This window comes from Castor canadensis, chromosome 1 (assembly GCF_047511655.1).
Source record: "Castor canadensis chromosome 1, mCasCan1.hap1v2, whole genome shotgun sequence".
Classification (NCBI taxonomy): Eukaryota; Metazoa; Chordata; class Mammalia; order Rodentia; family Castoridae; genus Castor; species Castor canadensis.
In genome coordinates, this window is record NC_133386.1 from 19,467,494 (window position 1) to 19,493,224 (window position 25,731).

The 25,731-nt window shown below is 35.3% G+C and overlaps 1 protein-coding gene and 1 non-coding gene across 3 annotated transcripts in view; both read left to right on the forward strand.

The window, feature by feature from the left end:
- The window catches only part of Shprh (SNF2 histone linker PHD RING helicase), an 82,996-nt gene that overhangs the window by 45,304 nt on the left and 11,961 nt on the right, over positions 1-25,731 (forward strand). For both annotated transcript variants that reach the window (XM_074072637.1, XM_074072633.1), the window contains 7 exons: positions 2,009-2,182; positions 2,482-2,544; positions 7,147-7,372; positions 7,926-8,069; positions 8,901-9,002; positions 12,253-12,324; positions 15,106-15,294. In XM_074072637.1, the coding sequence (XP_073928738.1) occupies positions 2,009-2,182; positions 2,482-2,544; positions 7,147-7,372; positions 7,926-8,069; positions 8,901-9,002; positions 12,253-12,324; positions 15,106-15,294 (970 nt within the window). The remainder of the gene's footprint in view (positions 1-2,008; positions 2,183-2,481; positions 2,545-7,146; positions 7,373-7,925; positions 8,070-8,900; positions 9,003-12,252; positions 12,325-15,105; positions 15,295-25,731) is intronic.
- Positions 22,857-22,958, forward strand: LOC141416767 (small nucleolar RNA U13). The gene has a single exon (XR_012441364.1). It is a non-coding gene; the product is annotated as a small nucleolar RNA U13 (small nucleolar RNA).

Consider the following 25,731-nt stretch of genomic DNA (forward strand, 5'->3'; position numbering starts at 1 on the left):
CATTTTAGTTGTAATTCATTTTATCCCATTTTAAAACTATATCCTAATTGTATTTACATTATGGAATCAGTAGGAAAGTCCTAAAATTATTTTGAAGTTGTTTTGCTTAAATTGCACAGAAATTACTTAAATTCTTGTATTAGAATATACCCTATTTAAAGTCTCAGGCTATGAATAGCTTAATAGTAAACATAAGACATACCTTCATGTAGAAATATGGTTTTCAAAACATGAGACATTAAGTAGAAGAATAGAAAACATGAATTCCTGTAGGTAAGTGAATTTTTATATTAATGTATGATCAGAATTCATTTTAACACCTTTGTTTATGTTTTTGATGAAATTGATATCTCACATGCCAAATTATTCATGTTTGCCTTTTAGTAATTATTGGGGAAGTCTGTGTAGGTTAGTGACTTAGAGCACAGATGACGTCAGACTCCTGCATTATCCCAATTCTGTCACCTCAGAGCTCTGCGTTCATGGAAAAATTCTTTAAGCTATGTGCCTTAGTTTCTTCATCTGTGAAATCACACAGCAGCTGTATGAATTAAACAAATTGATATTTGTAAAGCACTCATGTAGAATAGTGCCCAACATATAGTATAGGGTATATGAGCCTACCACTATTGTTTTTTCTTCTTTCATTTAAAGGACTGGTAAGAGAGAACATCGCCAAAATGGGTTAAATGCGGATCTGTGATACTTTTTCAGCTTCATGTACATGTGTCGTATTTGAGTGAGTGGAGAGAAATTTTCCAAATCTATTCTTCCCTTTGCTTTAAAGTCAATATTTGAAGAATAACTTATATTTCTAATTAGTTAGAAATAAAAACCCTATTTTCTTTTTGTAATACTGATACCTTATCTAATTTTATTCAAGTATCTATAAATCTTTTTAGAAATTACTGAGCAGCAATTCTGTACCTGTTATATATGTTTTTAATAAAAGGATATAAGTGATCCATGCTTTCTAAAAGTTAGCTCAAAGAAAAGACAAGATCAATGAATAATTTGAGAAATGTGTATATATATGAAAGCTGAATATAATGAAGTACTAAAATGAATATTTTCATGAATTCAGTGGAGAGAAAGAAGCATAGATTAGTGTTGAAGAGTATTAACAAAGGCTTCAGGAAGGATAGAGTCTCTTTTGAACAATCTGAAGAGGCAGTCACATGGCATTTCAGGAAGAAGACATATACTCTATAAATTGCACTTCCTAATTTATCATTATTCATTTTTTCCTTCCATACACCCATACACATATCCACAACTTTTTTTTCCCTCATCCACACTTCATCAAAATGGTTAAGAGCACTATCTGGGGGCTTGAGGGTGTAGGTTAGTGATATTTATCATGTGGGTATATTCCCCATTAATTTTTTTTTAAGTACTGTATTTGTGTTTAACTTCTAATTCTGTCACATAACTTTTATAATAACTTTGTAATCTTAGGTACTTTAATTTGTTACACTTCCTGACAGCAGAATAGAACAATTAAAATTATACAGAAGTACTTGGCAAAGTGTCTGGCATGCAATAATGTTTAATTTTAAGTTAATTATATTTTTGTAATGAGAAATATGACTATTAGCCATTTCTCTTCTCAATTTTCTGTTTTTATGTTGTATCCTACAGTCATCTCTCTACAGAATTTTATCAGAAGGGAGAATCTATGGTCACGCAGCCTTAAAAAAGGAAGAACAAGGCAATTCTTACCTGTTAAAGATAACTAAGACAGACGTAGATTTTTGCATACTCTTTCAGTTCCTGAGCATTGACTATCAAACTTTTTCAGTATCTTTTGTAATAGACAACTGAATTTCTATACTTTGACTACTAGTAGGTAACATTGGATACAGTCCAAAGGAAAACTCACCCAACTGTGATAAGTGAACGTAGCACATAGCTTCTTTAACACTTTGCTTGGCAATCAATTTTGGAATTTGAAGAGCTAACCTATTCTTTTCGTTGTATTATGTGTGGTGCTGGTGATGGGAATCAGATTTCGTGACTGCAGAGGTCTTCAGTTCTTACTTACAACACAAACAGAAGAGCTAAGTAAATTCCAGAAGCTGGTAAGAGAAGCTGTAAAAAACCTGGAAAAACCTCCATCTCGTGAAGTAATTGAGTCTGCAACAGTCTGCCACCTGCGACCTACCAGACTTCCTCTCAACTGGTAGGTAATTAAAGAAATCATGCAGTGAAGTAACATCATTCTAGTAAGCTAGATATTATCTGAAAGAAGAAATAATGACTCACAAAACAAAGCATTTTTCATTTTAATTTTGGACAGGTGTAGAAAGAGATGTATTAAAACAACTCAAAGACTATATATGTGAAAAAACATGATTTTTTTTTCCCAAAAATGTCCTATCTGTTGTAAAGAAAACATGACATAAAAAATACTAATCCTTCTTTAGAAATTATCTGATTGCTGGTTGTGTTTATGAATATTTTTCTGATAATCTTTTTCAGTTGTGTTTTTTGTAAAGCTGATGAATTGTTCACAGAATATGAATCGAAACTATTTTCTAACACGTAAGTTCTCTGTTTGATTTTTTTTTCTCTATTCATTTGTTCATATGTGTAAACATTGTTTGTGCTATTTCTCCCCACTACCTCTGCCCCCTCCCTTTCCCCCCACCCCCTCACTTCCAGGCAGAACCTGTTCTGCCCTTATCTCTAATTTTGTTGAGGAGTAGACATAAGCAATAATAAGAAAGACAGTGTTTTTGCTAGTTAAGATAAGGGTAGCTATACAGAGAGATTCGTAGCATTGCTTCCATGCACAAGTGTGTTACAACCCGAATTGATTCATCTCTACCAGACCTCTTCACTACTTCCCAGTTACCTTTTCATACTGACCTCTGTCATTTTAAGGTTACTGTATTAGCTCCTCTGCAGTGGGACATCAAACACTTTCAAGTTTTGGGTTTCCCACCTTTCCCTATTCCTCCTATATGTGTTCTTCCCTTAGCATGTGAGCCAAGTCTAATAATATTACTGCATTTGTTTTAGATCTAAAGTCCACATATGAGAGAATATACCATTTTTGGTCTTCTGAACCTGTCTAACTTTGCTTAAGATGATGTTCTCCAGTTCCGTTTACTGGCGAATGATAAGATTTCATTCTTCTTCATGGCTGAGTAGAATTCCATTGTGTATAAATACCACATTTTCTTAATCCATTCGTCTGTAGTGGGGCATCTTGGCTGTTTCCACAACTTGCCTATTGTGAACAGCACTGCAATAAACGTGGGTGTGCAGGTGCCTCTAAAGTAACCTGTGTCACATTCCTTTGGGTATGTCCCCAGGAGTGGGATTGCTGGATCTATGGCAGATCTATGTTTACTTTTTTAAGAAGCCTTCATACTGTTTTCCAGAGTGATTGTTCTAGCTTGCATTCCCTCCAGCAGTGTATGAGGGTTCCTTTTTCCCCACATCCTCGCCAACATTTGTTGTTGGTGGTGTTTTTAATGATAGCTATTCTAACAGGGTGAGGTAGAATCTTAGTGTGGTTTTGATTTGCATTTCCTTTATAGCCAGAGATGGTGAGCATTTTTTCATGTGTTTTTTTGGCCTTTTGAATTTCTTCTTTTGAAAAAGTTCTGTTTAGTTCACTTGCCCTTTTCTTTATTGGTTCATTGATTTTGGGGAAGTTTAGTTTTGTGAGCTACCTATATATTCCGGTTATTTGTCTGATGTGTAGCTAACATTTTTCTCCCACTCTGTGGGTGGTCTCTTCAGTTTAGAGACCATTTCTTTTGTTGTACAGAAGTTTTTTTATTTCATGCAGTCCCATTTGTCCATCCTTTCTTCTAGTTGCTGAGCTGCTGGGGTTCTATTGAGGAAGTCTTTGCCTATACCTATTGCTTCCAAAGTATTCCCTGCTCTTTCCTGTACTAACTTCAGAGTTTCAGGTAGATATTAAGGTCCTTGATCCATTTGGAGTTGATACTAGTATAGGGTGATAAGGCAGATAACCACTTTTCCTAGCAACATTTGGTGAAGAGGCTGTCTTTTCTCCATTTTATATTTTTGGCGCCTTTGTCAAAAATAAGGTGGGCATAGCTGTGTGGATTCATAACCACATCCTTGATTCTGTACCACTGGTGTTCTTATCTGTTTTTGTTCCAGTACCATGCTCGTTTTATTGCTGTTGCTATGTAATATAGTTTGAAGTCGGGTATTGTGATACCTCCAGAATTGCTCTTTTTGCTAAGTATTGCCTTGGTTATTTGTAGTCTCTTGTGTTTCCAAATGAACTTTAGGGTAGATTTTTTTGATCTATGTAATGAATGTCATTGTGATTTTGATGAGAATTGCATTAAACATGTAGATTGCTTTTGGTGGTATAGCCATTTTTACTATGTTGATTCTAACAATCCATGAGCACAGGAGATCTTTCCACCTTCTGTAGTCTTCCTCAGTCTCTTTCTTCAGGGGTTTGTAGTTCTCCTTGTAGAGGTCATTCACATCCTTTGTTAAGTTTACTCCTAGATATTTGATTTTTTTTGAAGCTATTATAAATGGAATTGTTTCCATATATTTGTTCTCAATTAGTTTGTTGTTGGTGTACAGAAAAGCTAATGATTTTTGTAAGTTGATTTTGTATCCTGCCACCTTGCTTAAGCTGTGTATAACGTCTAGGAGTTTTGGAGTAGAGGTTTTTGGGTCTTTAAGATGTAGGATCATGTCATCTGCAAATAGGGATATTTTGACTGTTTCTTTACCTATTTCTATTTCTTTTATTTCTTCTTCTTGCCTGATTGCTCTAGCTAGGAATTCCAGGACTATGTTGAATAGGAGTGGGGATAGTGGGCACCCTTTTCTTGTTCCTTTATTAGGGGAAATAGTTTCAGTTTCTCTCCATTAAGTATGATGTTGGTATAGGTTTGTCATATGTAGTCTTTACAATGTTGAGGTACATTCCTTCGATTCCTAGTTCTCTTAGAGCTTTTATCATGAAGGGGTGTTGAATCTTGTTGAAAGCTTTTTCTACCTCTATTGAGATGATCAGTGGTTTTTGTCTTTGCTTCTATTAATGTGCTGTATTACATTTATTGATTGGTGTATGTTGAACCATCCCTGCATCCCTGAGATGAAGCCAACTTGATTATGGTGAATGATCTTTCTGATATGTTGTTGGATTTAGTTTGCTATTATTTTATTGCAGATTTTTGCATCGATGTTCATTAAGGAGATTGGCCTATAGTTCTCCTTTTTGAAGGTGTCTTCATCTGGTTTTGGGATGAGTGTAGTACTGGCTTCATAGAATGAGTTAGGCAGTGTTCCTTCCCTTTCTGTTTCGTGGAAAAGTTTAAAGAGAGTTGGTATTAGTTCTTCTTTAAAGTTCTGATAGAATTGATCAGGTCCTGGACTTTTCTTTTTTTGGGAGACTCTTTATTGCTGCTTCAATTTCATTTTGGGTTATAGATCTATTCAGGTTCAATATTCTTGGTTCAATTTTGGATGGTCATAAGTATCTAGAAATTTGTCCATTTCTTCAAGATTTTCAAATTTATTTGAATATAAGTTCTCAAATTAGTCTCTGATGATTTCCTGGATTTCTGTGTTGTTTATTGTTACCTCTCCTTTTGCATTTCTGATTTTACTGAATTGGGTTTTTTCTGTCCTCATTTTAGTCAGATTTGCTAGGGGTCTGTCAATTATTTATTTTTTCAGAGAACCAGCTTTTTGTTTCATTGATTCTTTGTATGGGTTTTTTTGTTTCTACTTCATTAATTTCAACCTTCTTTGTTTTATTATTTCTCTTCTTCTGCCTGTTTTGGGTTTTGCTTGTTCTTGTTTTTCTAGGAGTTTGAGCTGTAGCATTAGGTCATTGATTTGAGATCTTTCTGTCCTTTTAATATATGCACTCATGGCTATAAACTTTCCTCTTAGGACTGCCTTTGCTTTGTCCCATAGATTCTGGTAGATCATGTTTTCATTTTCATTAACTTCCAGGAACCTTATAATTTCCTCTTTTATTTCATCAGTGACCCACTGATCATTGAGCAATGTGTTGTTTGGCTTCCAATTGTTCGCACGTTTTTTGCTGTTGTTTTTGTTGTTGAGTTTTAATTTTAATGCCTTGTGATCAGATAGAATGCATGGGATTATTTCTGTTTTCTTATATTTGCTGAGGCTTGCCTTGTGCCCTAAGGTACGATCAATTTTGGAGAAAGTTCCAGTCAGCAAAAGGAAACATAAGACTTGATGTTTGATTATAAAACTGTATTTTCCACTGTGACTGTTGTTTTATTTTTTTCTTTTGTTAAATCAATTCAGTAACCTCTGGCATTTGAGTGTTTAACACACTAGTTTTACCTATATAGAAGTTACCCCTAAATGTTCAAGGTACAATCATAATTATTTGTGAGGCAGTTGAGAGTGCTAAGACCCCATACTCTAGAGTCTGATGGATGTGACCTCAAATCCCTGCCCACTGATATGAGCAAATTATTCTTGTAGCCATTTCGTTTCCTCATTCATAAGTGAAGATAATAACCATTCTTCCTTTATTGAGTTTTTATAAATATTTAATAAGAAAATACATAGAACTGTTTACAAAGTGCTCAGTATATAGTAAATGTCCTATAACAAAATGGTTAACTCTCAATATTAATACCTTTTCTTCAACAGAATGTTCATTCTTTTATGGTGATTAATTTATTTAATAAGTGTATAAAACCATGGTATTAGCAAATTATCTCTGTTTAGCAAACATAGAAATTAAGAAAACACAATGTTCTGATTGTCTCAAAAAGAAGGATTTGATAGTGTATGACCAAAGTATGAGATTTAAATCATAGTATGAGTTTTTTTCCTTTCACTTTCTCTTTCTTTCATGGTTGGTGATAGTGGCAATTTATGTTTGGATCCTTAGAGTGAGATTTATAAGCAAGAATTTAGAGATTACTAGATTATCCTTGATTACGCTCAAGAAACACTAAAGAAATTTTCAGAGTTGCTGCTGGTTTTCCATACATCCACAAGTGTGTTCTTGTAGGCATGACATTGACAGAATTAACAGTTGTCAAAAAGTAACTGACCTTTCTTTCCTATTTGTTCTGCCTGTATCATTCATTGATGGTGCTTATTACCCACTGACATTAGTTGCTGTTGGTATGTTTTCAGAGTCAAAGGTCAAACTGCAATATTTGAGGAGATGATAGAAGATGAAGAAGGACTGGTGGATGATCGAGTACCTACCACCACTCGAGGTCTATGGGCGATAAGCGAGACAGAGCGCTCTATGAAAGCAATACTGTCATTTGCAAGATCACATAGGTTTGATGTTGAATTCATTGATGAAGGAAGTACTTCAATGGATCTCTTTGAAGCATGGAAGAAGGAATATAAGGTACAGAGAATTGCAGAATTATATATAACCACATTCTTAAGGAAAAAAGACAAATGATAAATTAGGAATAGTGATTACTCCATCATTTGTCACTGAAGAAGGAAAATGAATGATATAATTAAAGCTTTCCAAGGAATTTGTCTTATTGTCTTTTCTTAAATTGGATGGTGGGTACTCAGTTGTATATTTTAGTATTTCTTATTGCCATATTTACATATTACTTTGAATATGTGAAATATGATCAAATAAAAATATTTTAAAGCAAAGCAAAGATCCCATCAGTGTTGTATTAATTTCTAAAGATCTTTGGCCTCACCAAGAAATCTTTGAGTTCTAAGAAATCTTTTGTTCTAAGAATCTATAGAGGCAGTATCCTGTAGAAATTATTCAGTCACATTTCTTCATCCTAAAAATGGGCTAAAGAATTGCTTGTTCCTTAGATACTTAATGAAAAAAAGGAAATATTATTAAAGCCTTTCGCTCAAGCACATCTTAGCAGTTTTAACCAATTTTAATTCTGTGCTTTACCACTGTCTTTTGTCTTTTCTTTCAGTTGCTTCATGAATATTGGATGACGCTGAGGAACCGTGTATCTGCTGTTGATGAACTTGCAATGGCTACAGAACGACTAAGAGTGCGACATCCTAGGGAGCCAAAGCCAAATCCACCTGTTCATCATATCATTGAACCACATGAGGTAAATTATGAGGGAATCCCAGAAAAGGGCACAAGAAGTTGATTCCACAAAAATCCAAGACCCACAGAAAAGGTAGATTGAGAGCAGTGGTCTCTTCTAAGTGTGTGTTTCATTTCTAGGCATGACCTAAGACACATGAAATTGTTTTTGAAGGTCTAAAAATGAGCAATTTCCTATCTAATCTGTGCTTAACATCCATTGTTTAGATGATGTTATACAATCTCTGTTTTTGAGGACTTTTCTGTGGACCAAATCCTGTTCTTGCTCACTCTTTAGACCTGCTTTTTATTACTTCAGCTTTACCAGAAGTAGAAAAATCCTCCTAAAGTATACTTTTACAGAGTTTTTCTCTTGTTAATGGTAAGTATTTACAGCTTATCCTCTAATTAATTCCTCTTTGTGTCTCAGGATTAAATTATAACTCCACAAATTTTTCTATTCCACATTGAAAAATATTTCCTTTATAATTTATTTTATCTCTTGTGTGTGTTTAATGCTTTAAATCTTTTGCTATCTGTATAGCTCAGAGACTGTAACTTAGGAAAAGCAAATTCCTCTTACTTGAATTCTCCTTTCTGCTGCATTCTATCTACTTGGGAGAGGGGATGAAAGGGCAGGCTCATTGTTCCTGTGAATTTTGTCTTCTGTAAAGCAAAAGAAGTCCTACCAGAATATCTTACCTAGTGCAATTTTATAAATTGGAGTTTTGATGTAAAAATAGTTTCTCATAAAACAGACACATTCGTATTATTGAGGAAGAATTGTGCATATTTCATATAGTTGAACCATCTTTCTGAGAGAGAATAAAGAAGATGTTTTATTTGTCTTTAGGTAGAACAAAATCGTATAAAGCTACTGAATGATAAAGCCGTTGCTGCATCACAGCTTCAGAAAAAACTTGGACAGCTTCTTTACCTAACTAACTTGGAGAAGGTATTTTTTTAAAAGATACCGCTTTTTTACATACTATATTACCATAAACCACTTTAGTGACTTCTTTCATTTAAAATGTCAACCTGTAATTAATACTATAGATATTTTAATTGATCTTTTATTTGTGTTAGTCATTTGAGCCAAAACACTGGCCATGTCTACAATAGCTGCACAGATCACAAAACATATCTGTAGAAATTGCACAGATGTTTTGAAATGCATGCACTGCATTGTAAAAAAAGAAAAAAATGATGTTAAGAGACTATACTTCAAAGCCCTGAGTAGTGATATTAAAGCATACCTCTAGGTAAAAAAAATCACATTTTTTACACAACATATACACATGCATTCAATTATACAGAATAGATATTTTTAGTTTGTTCTTTGAAACTGTGAAATGTGTTTGGAAAGCTAGTAAGTCAAAAGAAATAATAATAAAGTTAGCGTTCAGCTGTTTTCTGAGCTGGGATCAACATGTTATATCACATTTATGAATTGATGGGTCATTGACAAATATAATTCTGTTTTATTTAAGAATTCATAGTTTATCAATTAGCAGAGCATCTTATCAGAACTAGAACTAGTAACTACATAGAAGTGTTTTTCTTTGAGTGCTGTAGTAGTAGACTGGCATTTTTAAAATGCTGGAAGAAAAATTTGTTAATCTAGAATTCTACACCTAGAGAAAATATCAAGGAGGAATTGATGGAAGGACGGAGAGAGGAAAGAGGGACAGATGGAGGAAGGAAGGAAGGAGAGATAATTTTTAGATAAACAAAAGTTGAAAAAATTCATCTTTGATCGAGCTACAACAAATATTAAAATAAATACTTTGGACATAAAGGAAAATTACCCCAGATTGAAGGATGGAACTAAAGGAAGGAATAAAGAGTCAGGGAAAGCTTAAATATGTAAGTAAATATGAAAGAATATTGACTATTAAAGCAAAAGTGCTGTTGTGTGAGATACACAACATATATAGAACTAAATTTATGATGATAGCACAAAGGAAGGAGGTAAGCACAGGTAAACTATTGCAAATTTCTCTGTACTTCAGAGAAATGGCCAAAAAATCTTTAAGAATGTCACACATTTGAACACTTTGAACAACCATGGCCTAATTGACACAGACTACTATACCCAACAACTTCAGAAAATACCTTTGTAAAGGTGTACATGAGACATTTACTAGAATTGGCTTATGCTGTTTCAAAAAACAATTCTTAAAGTTTTCTAAGGATTAGAATTGTTTAAGGCTATATTTGCTGAGTAAAGAGAAATTGAACTAGAAATCAATAATGGAAAGATAACTGAAATCCCCAAATTGGAAATTAGCTAACTTTAAGTAACCCATGGCTCAAAGAATTGCACTGGAAATTACAAAATATTCTGAACTGAGTGAAAGTGGAAGTATTTGACAATATGCAGTTAAGCCATGCTTAGAGGGAAATTTCTAAGTATTTTAATGTTCAAATAAAGGGAAAATGTATAGCTTCAAATTGAGGATTTGCAAACTACCGTACATAGGACATACCTACCACTTGTTTCAGTAAGTAAAGTTTTATTGGAATACAGTCACATTCATTTAATCACCTGTTGTCTGTGGCTGCATTTCACACTCTAGTAGCAGAGTTGAGCAGTTAGTTGCAGCACAGACCATACGGCCCTCAAAGTCAAAAATATTTACAGTATGACCCTTACAGAAAAAGTGCCAGCTCTTTGTTTAAACAAATTAGTTCAAAAGAGAATATCACGAGTTATGTTTGGTTACCAGTGATTGCAATAATGTCCCTCTAGGGCTGGTGGGGTGTCTTAAGTGCTAGAGCACCTGCTTAGCAAGCATGAGGCCCTGAGTTCAAACCCCAGTACCACCGCCACCACCAACACCAAAAAAGCTGTTAATGTCCCTCTATGTGTACATACCCTAAGTAGTCCTCTCCCATACTTACCCAAGGCTTGGTCAGATGATTTACTTGACCCTGTGACATAAGGACCTGAAAAGTCCACACACTTCTGGGTTCTCACAGTCTTGTTGCTCTTTGGAAGCCTAAAACTATGTGAAGAAGCCCAGATGAACTTTCTCTTGAGATCTGAGCCCTCCAGTCAGCCTCTGTCCTCCTTCCCTTGACCACCTAGCCTACCAACTGCTAGACATAAGAGGTGGCCAGCCATCCCCAGCCCAACCAGCCCAGACTGAAATTACCAGGTGACCTGCAGAACCTTCAGAAATAGATGTTTATTTTAAGCCACTACATTTTATGTATGTTTGCTGTATGTTATCTGAAAAAGAAATCAGTAAGTAGTTTAATATTCAACTTTTTAAAATGTCTCCATACTTCCATCTTAGCAGTAGAATTATTTTTCAATCCTTATAGGTGCTAAATATAGTACAATTTTTTGTTTTTGTTTTTTTCTGTTACTACTTATAAATCAAAGGAAAACATTTTTTAATGTTTAACTATTTGGTCAGTGAAACTAGGAATAAAAACTTTAGTGATTTTTGACCCAATTTACTTTCCTTCATGTTTCCTCAGTTTCTTGTCCATTTTGGTAAATTTTTTATTGTTTTATTTGTCATTTTTTATATTTTGATGGGACTGGAGTTTGAAGGTAACTTTTTTAAAGCTCTTTCAATTTTTATAAAAATTTTCAGATTTTGAACAGTTATTATATTCTGATATAATATCCAGGCCTAGAGAGCTCATATCAATAATATTTCTATTTTCCAGTTGTTTGTCTTAATGAAATTAGGAAAAGTCTGCCAAGAAGCAGTTAGTAACTCTAAGGCACCTCGTCCCCTGCTTCTGATCCTGTGCCTAATGGATATTGCATTATAAGTGCACATTTTCTCTACAATTTTACTTCAGAGTTCAAACATAAGTATTTTTAAGTAATCTTTATTTCTTTTTAGCAAAATAAACAAATAGCCTGAAATTAAATTTTTGAAAATTTTGCTATTACAGTTTGCTTTTAATTTTGCATTCTATTATAAACACAAGTATAGTAAAATGGTAACTTAAGCTGTAACAAAAATTGTTTCCAGTTTTTGTTTATATCTTGGGTAAATTCCTTTGTAAATCCCATGAATAATAGTATTAGGTAATATATAAAGTACTAGGTCATCTCAGTAGTTGCATTATTTAAATAGCAATTGCCATAATTTAATAATTGCCATAATTGCAAAGCATGTAGTAGGTTTTAAATGTAAAAATGTAACTAATATTTTTTGGATTCTTCTTTTTTTGCATAGTCTCAAGACAAAACATCAGGAGGTATTAATCCAGAACCTTGTCCAATCTGTGCTCGACAGCTGGGAAAACAGGTGAAACTACAATTTCATATGATGAATCACATGTATTTATAAAACACCTTAGAATTTTTAAAGGCTTCTGCATACAATCTTCTTTCCCCTCTCTCCTTTCTCCCTTTCTCTCCCCCTCTTCTTTTTCCCTCCCTTTCTCATGATAACTATGTATGAAAGATATTAATTACCTCCCATCTTAAAGGTAAGACCCAAGGCAAGGCATGGTGGTTCATGCCTATAATCTCAGCTATGCTAGAGGTGTAGGTAAGAGGATCTTGGTCCTGGTTAGTTCTGAGCAAAAGGTTAGTAAAACCCCATCTCAACAAAAAAGCTAGGCAAGGTGTTTGCGCCAGTAATTCCAGCTACACAGGACGAAGATCACAGCCCAGGCTAAGCCAAGACAAAAACATGAGATCATATCTGAAAAATAAGAGCAAAAAGGGCTGGGGGCATGACTTATGTGGTAGAGCACTTGCCTGAGGTCAAACACCAGTACCACCAAAAATTAAATAAGTAGGACCCAAGGTTTTATGTGAAAAAATATTTCTAGAAGAACCCTATCTTTTTAATTAAAGATGCATAGTTTTGTACATATTTCCAATCATAAGATTGTTTCCAGGTAATTTATTTTTGCCAGATTAACATGCTTTTTGGCAGTTATAGAAAAATAATATAGCATATATACTGAAGGAGGCAGTAAGTGACATAGCAAGGGCAGAATGACATTGTTCTTAGCATTATTAATATTTCATAACATAGGCTTTAAAGTACAAATAACATCTCTTCTAGGGGAATTCAGATGTGACTTTTAGAAGATTGTTATAGTGGTTAAGTATATTTTCTTGTGAAATTTAGCATACAAGTGTCTATTAACATGGGGGTGCAGTATCAGTTCTCTGAGAGGTTCATTTTTTATCCTACCACCTGTGATTTATTCCTGCTTCACTAATGTCAGTAAAACAATATCAGAATATTCCTTGCTTTTCAACATTTGAAAGATAAGCCAAGACCTTCTAAACAAGTATTCTTGGCTTTTATCCCCCACTATGGAACTGATTGCAGAAAGTTAAATATGTGAATTACATATTCTGACCAGAAATAATCAGGAAGAAAGAACCTCCAGCTCCACAATTTATGGAGAAAGGCAAATTCTCAAAGGACACTTTATTTAATTATAAATCTTAAAAGGAAGGATAGCTATACATTGAGCAGCAGAATAGTAGTGGTAGAATGTGTGCCTAGCATCCACTATAAGCTTACACAAGGCCCTTTGTTCACCAGCACCAAAAGACAAACAAACAAAACAAGGTGGGGGGGAAGGCTCATTACACATAGAGTTAGAGCTGTATCTTATATCTTTTTTGACATTAGTTTTGATGATATCCATACCATTGAATTGTCTCTGAAATGTTATATCATTTCTGTCTCTTAAACAGTGGCAGCTTTTAAATTTCTTCCACATACATTGTTTCATTCAATTCTAGAATACACATATCTCCAATTTTTAGAAGAATATATGTACTTTTCAAACCCACAATCTGTAGGAACTCTATATTCTTTCTCCTTAGCTTCCTCATTCTCCTCCTCCCTTACAATCTAGGTCTATTAAATTAGAATCTGTCAGAAATGGCTCATCTCTGCCTATGCTGCTGGAGGCACTGCCATTTGTCTGTTCTTCTGTTGGGGCCTCCAGTTAATGTCCTGTTATTCCTCATTCTCAGATGTAGATTAGCATCAATGAATGCTCTTTGATTTTTTTCTCCATTCTGGATATAGATAGGCTTCCCTTGCTCTGTGTTTTGTCCTTCTGAGCTCCCATTAGTCCAAGAAAAGTTCTCTCAAGTAGAAGAAGGACACCTCATCCCCAGTGGTACTCAAGGTACACAGGATTCTGTCAGGCAAGCATGCTAGTGAGATTGTCTGCAGCTCCTGAGAACTCTGGCACAAACTCGTGAGAGCAGAGGTGTCCCTAGAGAGAAACGATTTCTAGTCCCCCTGTAAAGTACTTGGGTAGGCCCAGCTACACATTGTCATTCTATACAAGTCCATACATGTCCAAATTCTAGAAGAAACACAGTTGAGAACTGAGGAGCCTTTATACTCATCACACCACTTAGTTTTCATTGTTACTGGTTTTAACAGGTTAAAAAAAATTAAGTAATTTTCATGAAACGTCATAGCTTTAGAGCTGCACCTAGACTCAATCTAATGTTTTTCTATCCCCTATGGCCAAAGAGAGGTACTCCAGAGATTCGGTTTATTATTTTTCTTTTCTTTAAATAGGACAAGAAGTTTCCCAAAAGCATCTTTTTGTTTGAGCCTTTTTTTTAATGTATCCAGAACCACTTTTGAAATGAATTAGAAATACTAGCTTATCTTATTTACTATATAAATGCTTTAACATGTAAAAGAAGAAATCTGCTTAATAAATTTAATATATTGAGTATATTATCTACAAATTAATGTTCTCAGTTCCTTTATTACATCTGCTGTTAGGATGTTAAAAGAGTAATTTACATTCTTTCTAAATCTGAAATGAGAACACCAACTTCTTACAAAATAATGACTAAGTGACTATTTTTAAGGGTGAGTAGAACTAAACTCTTCTGAAAACTTGCTCCCTTTAGACTAAAAAATAATTAATTTAAAAGCACAACTTGGCTTTTATGACTTAAAGAATATTAATGTCATGAAATATTTAAGGAAGTGAAATTGTCTTTTCTCCTTTTTATTACATTTATTTTGGAAGGTGTCTTTGATAGCATCTCACTGGGGCTTACTCTGCATTTTCTTTTTCAGTGGGCAGTGCTGACCTGTGGGCACTGCTTCTGTAATGAGTGCACTTCAATTATTATTGAACAATACAGCGTCGGGTCTCACAGAAGCTCCATCAAATGTGCCATCTGCCGCCAGACCACGTCACACAAAGAAATCTCATATGTCTTCACCTCAGAGAAAGCAAGCCAGGAGGAGGACATCCCTGTGAAGGTAACGTAGGTCAAGAACACTTAGAAGCATAGTTAGAGCAATATAATAGGAACCAGTATCTGAGCAGGGAAAGAATGATAGTCAGAAGAGCTGACACAGTGAGTGCGTAGAAACCACTGTTACTATAAATGTGCCTCAGCTTCACCACCTACGTTGTCACTGGGGAGGAGCACAACATCCCTCAGACAAGGTTAGCCACAGTCACAATACTATGGCGAAAAGGAACCTCATTGCCCTGTCATCGTTACTATTTCTGTTCTACAAATAGAGTTCTGGTTAAATTAGATATTTATTTAAAGAAAGCCTTTTCTTCATTCCTTACTCAATCCTGGATATCAGAGAATAAAGGGTGTGCCCAACTAGACTGAAGGAAAAAATAGATTGTGTGCTGACATTAGTGAACATTGCTACAAGAACGACATAATGTGCTTTTAAACACCGTAGACTGCTATTTAACAGTACAGCCAAATGTGAATTTATTTTCCTAATTTTTTCCATACTTCATTCAGAATCTTAAAGAAATTACTAATTAGAGGTACAAACGAGATCCATAATTGGACTTTCTACCCAAAGAGTATTAATTTATGAAAAGCTTTTCTTTTTTTTCTCTTTTTAAATCTAATATATTTTTATTAAAACATCAGACAAATCAAGATGTAACTGTGGTGGGGAGTACAGTCCTCAAGAAGTAGTTTAAGAAATGGCAAGGCTAGCTCTTCAGCAAGAATAATTTTCTTCATTAATTCCCTCTCTTTCTGGTTTCTTGATTCTTCTCACTCACCTTTAAAGAATGTGTTTTATGTGTAGAATTAGCTGTAAGTTCAAATTTACTGCCAGGAATTAGGCAGCTGTTAGGGTTCCCATCGCCCCAAGAAAACTACAGTTGAATTAAAAAATTTTAATTGTTTTTTCCCCCCACTGTTGACGAAAACTTGAGTCACATTGTTCTCTGATGTGTTGGATAAACAGACTCACGAAGTTGAGATGTACTTTTATTTATTTATTCACTCCTTACGTACTTATTGCACACATCGTGTGCCAGAGTGCTGGTTCTCACAGATACAGTGCACTTTCATGGGTAAAGCAGGGGTGGTTGCTGTCCCATGGATTTTATAATTTAGCAGTATTCGGGGAGGAGTTTGAGACAAGAAGTACAGACATTAAACAAATTTTTTTTCCTTTTTCATATATTCATATGTGCATACATTGGTTGAGTCATTTCTCTCCCCTGCCCCCAATTCCCTCCCTCTCCCCCCTCACCCTCTTCGCTTATAGCTATGGCAAGCACTACAAAAAATAAAAGCAAAACTGGTTTTTCTGAGAGAATAACTGTTAAACAGATACAGTATCTAAAGGATGAATGGATTAGCCAACATTCGAAGAGGATGGGAGTGATCTTGTAGGAGAAAGCTCCCAGACACACCCATACAAACCCAATATGTGAAAAGACCTGAGATAAGAATGACTCAATGCAACTGAGTGGCTGCAGTGCAGAAAGCAAAAGTGAGAGTAGAGGTGAATGAGTCCATGGACCAAAGTGGAACCAAGCATTGAAGGGCCATCTGAAAGCTTGAGAATTTTATTTCCACCTAAGCAGAAAGCTATTAAATGTTACAAACAAGGAAGAATCATGATTAGGTTTAAATTTTTAAGAGATCCCTCTTGCTGCAATGTGGCAAATAGATTAAAGGTATAAAAAAAAATAAAGTAGAGAAAAAAATTGAAGAAGCCTGTTTAGGAAGCCACAGCAGTTGTATTGGTGGCTTTAAGACCATTGGTAGAAACATAGAGATGTAGGTATATTGAAGAGATATTTAGAGTAAAGTCAATAAATTAGAATGTTGGAAGCATTGCTAAAAATGGAAATTTCATAGATGATCCACCATTGAAGTGATGAGAGGATCATGACCTAAGGATCATCTAGTCCCATTCCCTTCTGAATCCCCCGGATAAATATGTATTTTAAAGCAAATGAGAAAGTTGTTGGAATGAAGAAGTAGGTGTCCTCTGGAGCAATCCACTGATGAGCTTTGAGGTATTTGGTGGTCACTCTTTATCCTGTTCACCACTCAAAGATCTGTTGTGCTGCCCAGTCCCCTTCCCACTTTCTTCACACTCCTATAATTCTCTCTCCATTCTTTCCCTAAATATCATCTTTCTTAGCTTGTTTTTGTCTTCTGTCTCTTATTCTGGCTCCAGGCATTCCAGGAACCACAAGTGGCATTCATTACTAAGAAGAGGCAGCTCAACCTTAAATGGTGAAAGCATTCATCACAGTACAAGGACCCAACATGAAGCAGAACTGCTGTGTCAGGCTTCATGCAGTGAGGTTAAGGAAGGGATTGCACTAGCCTCAGTAAACAGCATTGCCTCTGTGAAACTGAGTCATTCAGCCCATCAAACCAAAACACCTGTTCATTTTGTGGCAACTTTCCTAGACACCCAGGACAGTTAACATTTGCTGCCTTGATGAGGCAGTGATGTCAATGTTGAAATACTGTTTATTATTCTCTCCTTCCTGGCTTGTCATGGGTGTTGATGAACACATGAATTGAAGCATCTTATTAAAAAGTTATAAGAATGTAAACTTCACTTAAGTTATTAATTCCTTCTTGCCATTGATACATATATACTTATGTTTCCTTCTTATTAAACACCTGATTGAATTTTTCACCCATTACACAAACAAGTCTTATCCCTCCTCCACTTTCTCACATTGCTTCTTGCCACATTTGTGTCTGCTTCTCACTCCCTTTTTCTGTCACCATTTGTGTCTGCCAGTTCTGCCTTTTGCTACTGTCAGCTTTTGTGACTTCTGCCCTTAGTGTCTGTGGCTTTCTCTTTAAAGCATTTGTTTTAATGTATTTTCAGACTTCACCTCACTCTTGTGACTCGAAACTTCCCCATTAAATGGTTTTATCACCCATCTTGGAGGGAAAAAAGACTTGATCACATAGAAAATAAAAATGAATCTATATAAATAATTAAGGTGTTTTCAGATTTTGGAACTAGGGTTCACACTGTTCCAAAACCTAGGGGTATTTTTCTTTTATGTTATTGTTGATTACAAAAACCTTGATGCTTAATAAATTATATTGAGAAGTAATTTTTTTGTTTCATTGAAGTTTTTGTTTTATTTAAAATGTTTATGTTGATGTTATGCTTATGTTATGTTCATGTCAGGACTTCTGTACCTATCAGACAATATAAAGTGACAACATACATAGGGCTTACTCATAACAGATGTTAGATAAAAAATATTTGTAAAATATAAAAATAAATAATCTTTGGGATTTTTTTCCAGTGAGAGTTTTGAAAATTAGAGATTTCACAGTGTAAGGAATCCTACTGATTGACCACAGAAATAAAACGAACATTGAAATCACAAGTGTCCCTTTGGTAGATGGATCTACAGACAGTATCCTCTTAACAACAGTGTGACCATATTCCTAAGTGACCTTGGGAGCCTACTGGGCATTTCACAAAGTAAACAAAATTCCCCCTTGCAAGTTCTGACGACTGCCAAGCATTTTGGATGGTGAAGTAGGTCTTCTGGCAGAACATACCCATCACGTGGCTGGTTCCCTGTGTCCTGTGTTTGGCTAGGTTTCATATAGAGCATTTCTGACCATGGAAACCCTGACCCTATAATGTGCAAGAATCTTATGTCATAAGAAACTTCTGTCCAGAACAAAATATTCTATGTAATAATGGCCACAGCAAAACACCCTCCCCACCCCTCACCAGCACCTCACACATACACAATTCATCTTCTCAAAATTTGGAGTGGCTTGCTTTTAAAATTACAGTTTTATCAGGCCCCACCCTCATAAATTTTGATTCATAACCTATAGATACGATCCAGGAACTATATTTAATAAGCAAATCCATTGAGGTCTTATACAGGCTTTTTGTAGAGAAAGTGTTGTGTCTGTGAACCCCCAGAGAAGCCTAGCGATACTGCGCACAGAGTAAACTCCCAGAGAAGCCTAGCGGTACTGCGCACAGAATTCTGTGTGAGATCCTTTTCTTTTTGAGGTTTGATTCAGTTCAGAGGAGACTTGTGTCATCTGTCTCATACTTTTCAAAATGTAATTAAAATAAGCATCTAGATAGAAAAACTGGTCATGAAATTCTGATTGAGTTTAGAGTAGGCATAAAACAATTTGATAAATGTAGTCCACAAGTGGTTACATTTAAATATATATATAAATACCTAAGATCTAACATGCATCAGTATTAACTGGCACATTTACAATGCAGTTGTATGTTTTTGTTAGCTGTAGCTTGCAGTAAACTGAACACAGACTAGAGACTTCTAAGACATAACCTAGAAATTACCTTTATAGGTTATGAAATTATGAAAAACTTAGCCTTCTGTGCAGTGTAAACTCCATTAAAATACAGAGGCATTGTTCATGAGGTAGGGCTTTGCTTTATTCAGTGCTGGACCCTGAGCACCTAGAGCAGTGCCTGGCATATAACAGGTACTCTATGAGTGTCTGCATGGATAAACAATTCAATGGTACTTACATAAAATACCTCTAAGAGCCTTTTGATTCAAATAAAAGCTCTAACTTTCTTAACGTTGCTATTTTATGTCTGAGATAATTTTGGAAAGTGTTTAAAAGAATAGAATAGGATTATTGTGGCCTAATACACTTGTAAGATTTCCCACAATGTAGGGGAAGTTTGCACAGAGCTTTATTCAAGTGACTTGTACATGGGTGAAGAACGCAGTTGTTTGCCCCAGTCATATGCTTGAAAAGTACTCCTGCTTTGTGGGACCAATTACACATGCCTCATAACTGCACTAAATTGTGTCTGTCACAACAGCCAGGGTTTTTAACATGGAGAGCAGGTGCAAACAGAAAGAAAACAATGTTAACTGATCTTACTTAGCTAAAACTGCTGTGGGCAATAGGCATTTTGAAGGAGTTAGTTTTATTTCAAAAAATAAAAAGTCCAGAATAAAAGTAATGAAAGTCAGAAAATGAGAACTTTCTCTATACCAAACAATAATAAGGATATTCAGGTTATTTGCAAATTATAAATCATTAAAGAAACCTAAAGAAAATCTATTACTTATCGCCAAGTACAGTCCCCATTCATTTTATTAACTAGAAAACATAATTCTCTTTATTGGGGATAGGAAAAAAGATAAGTTGTGTGGATCTGTCTTCATTAAAGGGGTATTTTTCAATTAGAGAACATCTTCAAAAAGTCTTTAGTCTTAAGACCTTTGGTTATCATAGTATGTTTAAAAGATTGAAAAAAAAAAAACCGAAGTCATAACTGGAATGTTAAAATATTACCGGTGCTACTTCAGATATGATTGCCCCACTTCTGCAAAGGTGAAATTCACCCTGTGGGACAGGCATCCTTTTGGCCTTGGGAAGAGGAAGTGCTGCAGGTTCGCTAGTATGCAGCATTGCAGTAGGGACATGGTTCAGAGGACCATTTTACTTGTAGTGAACACAGTCCTGAGTATGTCACAGAAATAGTAAGCCAAAAGGCCCAGAAATATAGGCCTCCTGCTCATTCCCTTAAAACTCTTTATTTCTCTGTAAGAAATAGGTATTTATTTTTTAGTATGAATAATTCACAGAAAAATTACTTCAGAATAAAACAAAATGTCACACAATGGAAAATAATGCTCACCTCCATTTCCCTTTTTTGCCTTATCACTGTGAGCAAGTGCTGTTTTAGTTCCAGGGATGGCCTGTGTAGCTTTCAATAATTACATAATTTTTTTTTCTCAAAATACCCTTAGACAGAATCTGCTGCCTCTAAGATATGGGAAAATTAGTGCATCTACTTTTCCTTCAATCCTTCATCTCTCTACTACATTCTATTTTTTTAGTATCACTTTTATATTATAATGTGTATGAGGTTCACACTTCATTATCTAATTGTAGACACATTTTCCATATCCAGAAAAAAATCTGTAAACGTGTGCAATATTAAAATATAAATACCATTCACCATAGAAGAAAGAAGAATAATTGAAATTCAGAAGGGAATGGAATCCCAGTTTTATGTCATTTAAACTTTGCCTTTTAGTGAAGTTTTCCAAGCACCCCAGTCTAATGGAACATCCAATTTTTTTTTTCTAGTTAGCTTCCTTCATTTCTGTGTTAACTTTATCTAGCTCCATTGTCCATGGCATCATCATTCTAAGGTTCTTTTTTCTCTGTTCTAGACTACTTAAAGGAATTTTACCATGACAATGTAAATGGCAACTTTTAGAGTTCTAAATACTTCTTTTGGTGGGGTATGGTCTTTGAACTCAGGGCCTTGTGCTTCCTAGACAGGTACTCTACCATGCTCCCAGCGTTGTTAATACTTCTGAGAATGAATTCATTCTGCCTTCAATTTAGAGTGATGAATGACAGACAGTCCCCTCAATGTATGTGTATTGTGTTTATTTCATATACATAGAAAATAATATATAGTATGTATAAAATCTGTAAAGATATGGCTTGGCTGTTGGCATAAAGTAGCCTCTGAACATAAATGTCCTCTGCTAACAAATAAGACTAAGGAGTTCAGCATCTCCATTGTCAACTTTTCTCTGGTGTTCTTCAGGACACAGCAGACACTCCATCTCTAAATTCTATGAATGGGGTTAAGCCATGGGAATCCCTAGATGCTGAACAGAAAAAAGGAATAAATAGAAAAAAACCAAGGTGACACAGGAGTAGCTAGACTAGTGACAAAGAGATACATAGGCAACAAAGTCCTGGTTCAGCATCATGGATTTGCATGCCTTGCTTCATATTATGCCCAGTATTGACATTTATTGAGAAATCATTAAAGAAAAATTCAAGCAAAGCATGATACCTCTCCAATCATAGAGCACTGTTTTTCATTTATTTACATAAATCAAGTGCAAGTAGACCTTTGCCCCTGCTAAAAAATCTCCTATCTTTTCCTCCTTTCATTTCTAACCCAAATAAGGAATCTCAGCAGATAGGAATGGATGTAAAGGAAACAATAAAACCAATTACAGTGTATCTTTACACACCATACTCAAAAATTTTTACTTTTTTTTTTTTTTTGGTATTGGAGTTTGAACTCAGGGCCTTCACCTTGAGCTACTCCACCAGCACTTCTTTTGTGATGGTTTTTTGTTTGTTTGTTTTTTGAGATAGGCTCTGCAAACTATTTGCCTGGGGTTGGCTTTGAACTGCGATCCTCTTGAGTAGCTAGGATTATAGGCGTGAGCCACCAGCCGCCAGCAAAATAAATTTTTACTCTCATTGTCTCCTCTTTCCCAGTAATAAGACTTCAGGGGTTGAAATGCAGCAGCTTACTCTAGGATTGCATTGATAAAATAGTCTTAGCCTAGAGGAGAGAGACGGATTGAATTCTAATCAATATTTGATTGCTTTGTTATTAGAAATCTCAGTCTACTAAATATTTAGGAAAGAAACAAAACACCTTTTCTTTTTGACCTTTTAGCACCTTTAACAACTTCTAACTCAAAATTTAGGTGCTCAGAACTTTACGGCAGGAACCTACAACCGCAGATCGCACTTTTCCAATTAGATTTAACTCTGATCTTTTTTGGTTCATTAGTGTGATGATTGGATTTCATGCCATTCTCTGACTTGTGCATCCCTCAAACCTTGTTATGATATTGGTACATTTCTCATCTAACATGAACTTAGAGGATACTATAGAAAGAAAAAAAAATTGAAAAATTGAACTCTGTAATGAACCTAAGTTAGTTGCACCAATTAGAGCATATAAGAAGCTGCATGGCATTTCTGACCTCGGGTTATGCTACTAGATGTCTTCTAGGCCAAACTTCATAAGAAATACTTTTTTTTGTTGGCCTTTGGTGCCAATGGGTCTCTTCTGTTATTTCAGTGCCTTGACTTTCTGCCCCAAAGTTTGGAGCATTTCACTTTGTACTTTATTTTCTGGAATGTGAAAAACTTCAGTTCAATGCTTCATTGTTAAATATTTGAATGTTTTGGCTGCTACCTTCACCTCTTGAGTGGGAAAACAGGAAAGACAGAAAACCTTGAGCTGAATCTTTGAACACTTCGTTTCTCATTCCAGTGACCTTAGAACTACTTAGTGCTTCAGGGAGAAGTCAGATTTGCAGTCAATTGAAGGCAGGGTGCAGTGTTCTGTCTTCACTCTAAAGCTGGGCCCTGGACATGGATGTTGCAGAAATGTGAAAAACCAACGAACAAAAAAATTAAAAAGCAAACATTGATCGTGAAGTTAAGCTTCATGGGTATATGTATATGGGAAAACTGAAGAGTAACAAGAAAGGGTCAGAATGAGAAAAGAGCAGAGCTTCAGAAGAGGACATACAATTTAAAATTAGATGCAGTTTTATCAATCTAACATATAAATATAAAAAATGTTCTGACAGTTCCCGCCTCCCTAACTGCATATCATTCCAGCTTAACTGAGACTACCAGTTTACCTGTCTTAAGAATAATCATACTCTGTTAACACGTTGCACAGGAATATTTGGCTGTCCACATTTCCTCATTCTTGTTGCTTTTAAAAGTCCATCCAGGATTACAGTTCAAAGCCAGTTTTGGGCAAAAACCAGAAACACCTTAAATGAAAAATAACTAAAGCCAAAAGGGCTGAGAGTGCTTGCCTAGCCCTAAGTTCACATCCCAGTACCACCACCAAAAGAAAGAAGATTAGACATCTTTGTCTTGTCCTAGTCTTAGAGGAAAGCATTCAGATTTTCACAATTGAATGTGATATCAGCCTTGGGCTTGTCATAAAGGCCTTTATGGTCTCTCTAAACCTAATCTATTAAAAGATTTTATCATGAAAACATGTTGAATTTTATCATATGTTCTTTCTGTATCCCTTGAGATGGTCATATGCCTTTTGTCCTTCATTCTCTTAATGTGGCGTATCAGATTTACTGAATTGTGTATGTTGAACCATCTTTTCATGCCAAAGATAAATCCCACTTGATCATGGTGAATGATTCTTTTAGTATTGTTGAGTGAAAAAATGAGTGACTTGAATAATCAAACATAAATTTACTTGAAATGTTGGAATTTGAGTGATTTCGAGGGAAGGGGGATGCAGAAAAAATTCTGCCCTAACTGTTCACCTTCACTGATGCTTAGACCAACAATTGTCTTTTCTATATTACTTGTGCACTCTTGCTTTTCACTTAGAAGTGGAGAAGCACAAGCACATGAATAATGTGGTAGGAATTTTTACTACCAGTTCCCATGGAAATCCACCATAGAGCCCACTCTGGATTAGGTCAAACTCTTCTATCACAACTGCTCTTGTCAAAGTCTCTCTGACTTTTGTAAGTGAAAAAACTACAGATTAATTATGAGTTTAACTTTCCTGTTGATTTCAGTTAGAATTTTAAATTTTATTCTGGTCCCTTTTTTGTTTTTTATTTCGTGTGTGTATGTGTGTGTGGTATTGGAGTTAGATCTCAGGGCCTTGGCGCTTGCTAGGCAGGTGCCCTATCACTTGAGTCATGTTCCCAGTTTTTTTTTTTTCTTTTGATAATTTTTAGGTAGGGTCTCATGCTTTTGCCACAGGCCAGGCTCAGATCACTTTCCTTCTACTTCTGCCTCTTACATAGTTGGAATTATAAGCAAACACCACATGCCCATCTTGTTTTATGAGATCACATCTCACTACATTTTTACCCAGCTGACCTGGAACTGCGATCCTCTCTTCCCCTCAATTAGCTGGGATTACAGGTATGAGCCACCAGCCTTTCATATTTTGTTAATTTGTATTAGCACATTTTGAATTGAAAAACCTAAATGTAACTAGTAGCTTATTTGCATACTGTTTATAAGGACCGTGCTAATCCCTAAGTGATATAAAGCTAAATGCCATTTCATCCTTGAGGGTATGAACTCATTTCAGTCCTCATGTAGCTCTCTCCCAAGCAGAGCTTTTGGTTTTCAGACTTCTTTATTCTTCTTCCATAGTAGATAGTAAGTAGACTGAGACTAGCTCATTCAAAACTGTGGCATTTGGAAGGATGTATTGAAAGCTACTTCTGAACTCACCAAACTTTGATAAACATCTTTTCCTACATTGAATTAGCATCCCCAGTTCAGTGTGTTGCTTATACAAGATTTTCTGTTTTCTTTTGATCTTTTAGTATGAAACAGATTAATAGATGGAAGGATACATAGCTATTCTGGTATTTCATTTGAAATATTTTTTAAAGTGAAACATTGTAAGGAACATGAGTGATTCTGTCTAAACTCCAAAATAATCAGTTTTATGTTAATTACCTGTTTTCTCTTTGTCTTATTTGAGATAATTGTTAGGCTGAAATGGGTCTTTTATAGTATATTTTTTAACCTTCTAAGGATAACTGAAAGTCTGTAGCCAGAGAAATAAATGTAGACTCAGGATTTTAGCATGAGGATTTTTTCCCCCCTTTGGTGGTGGTACTAAAGT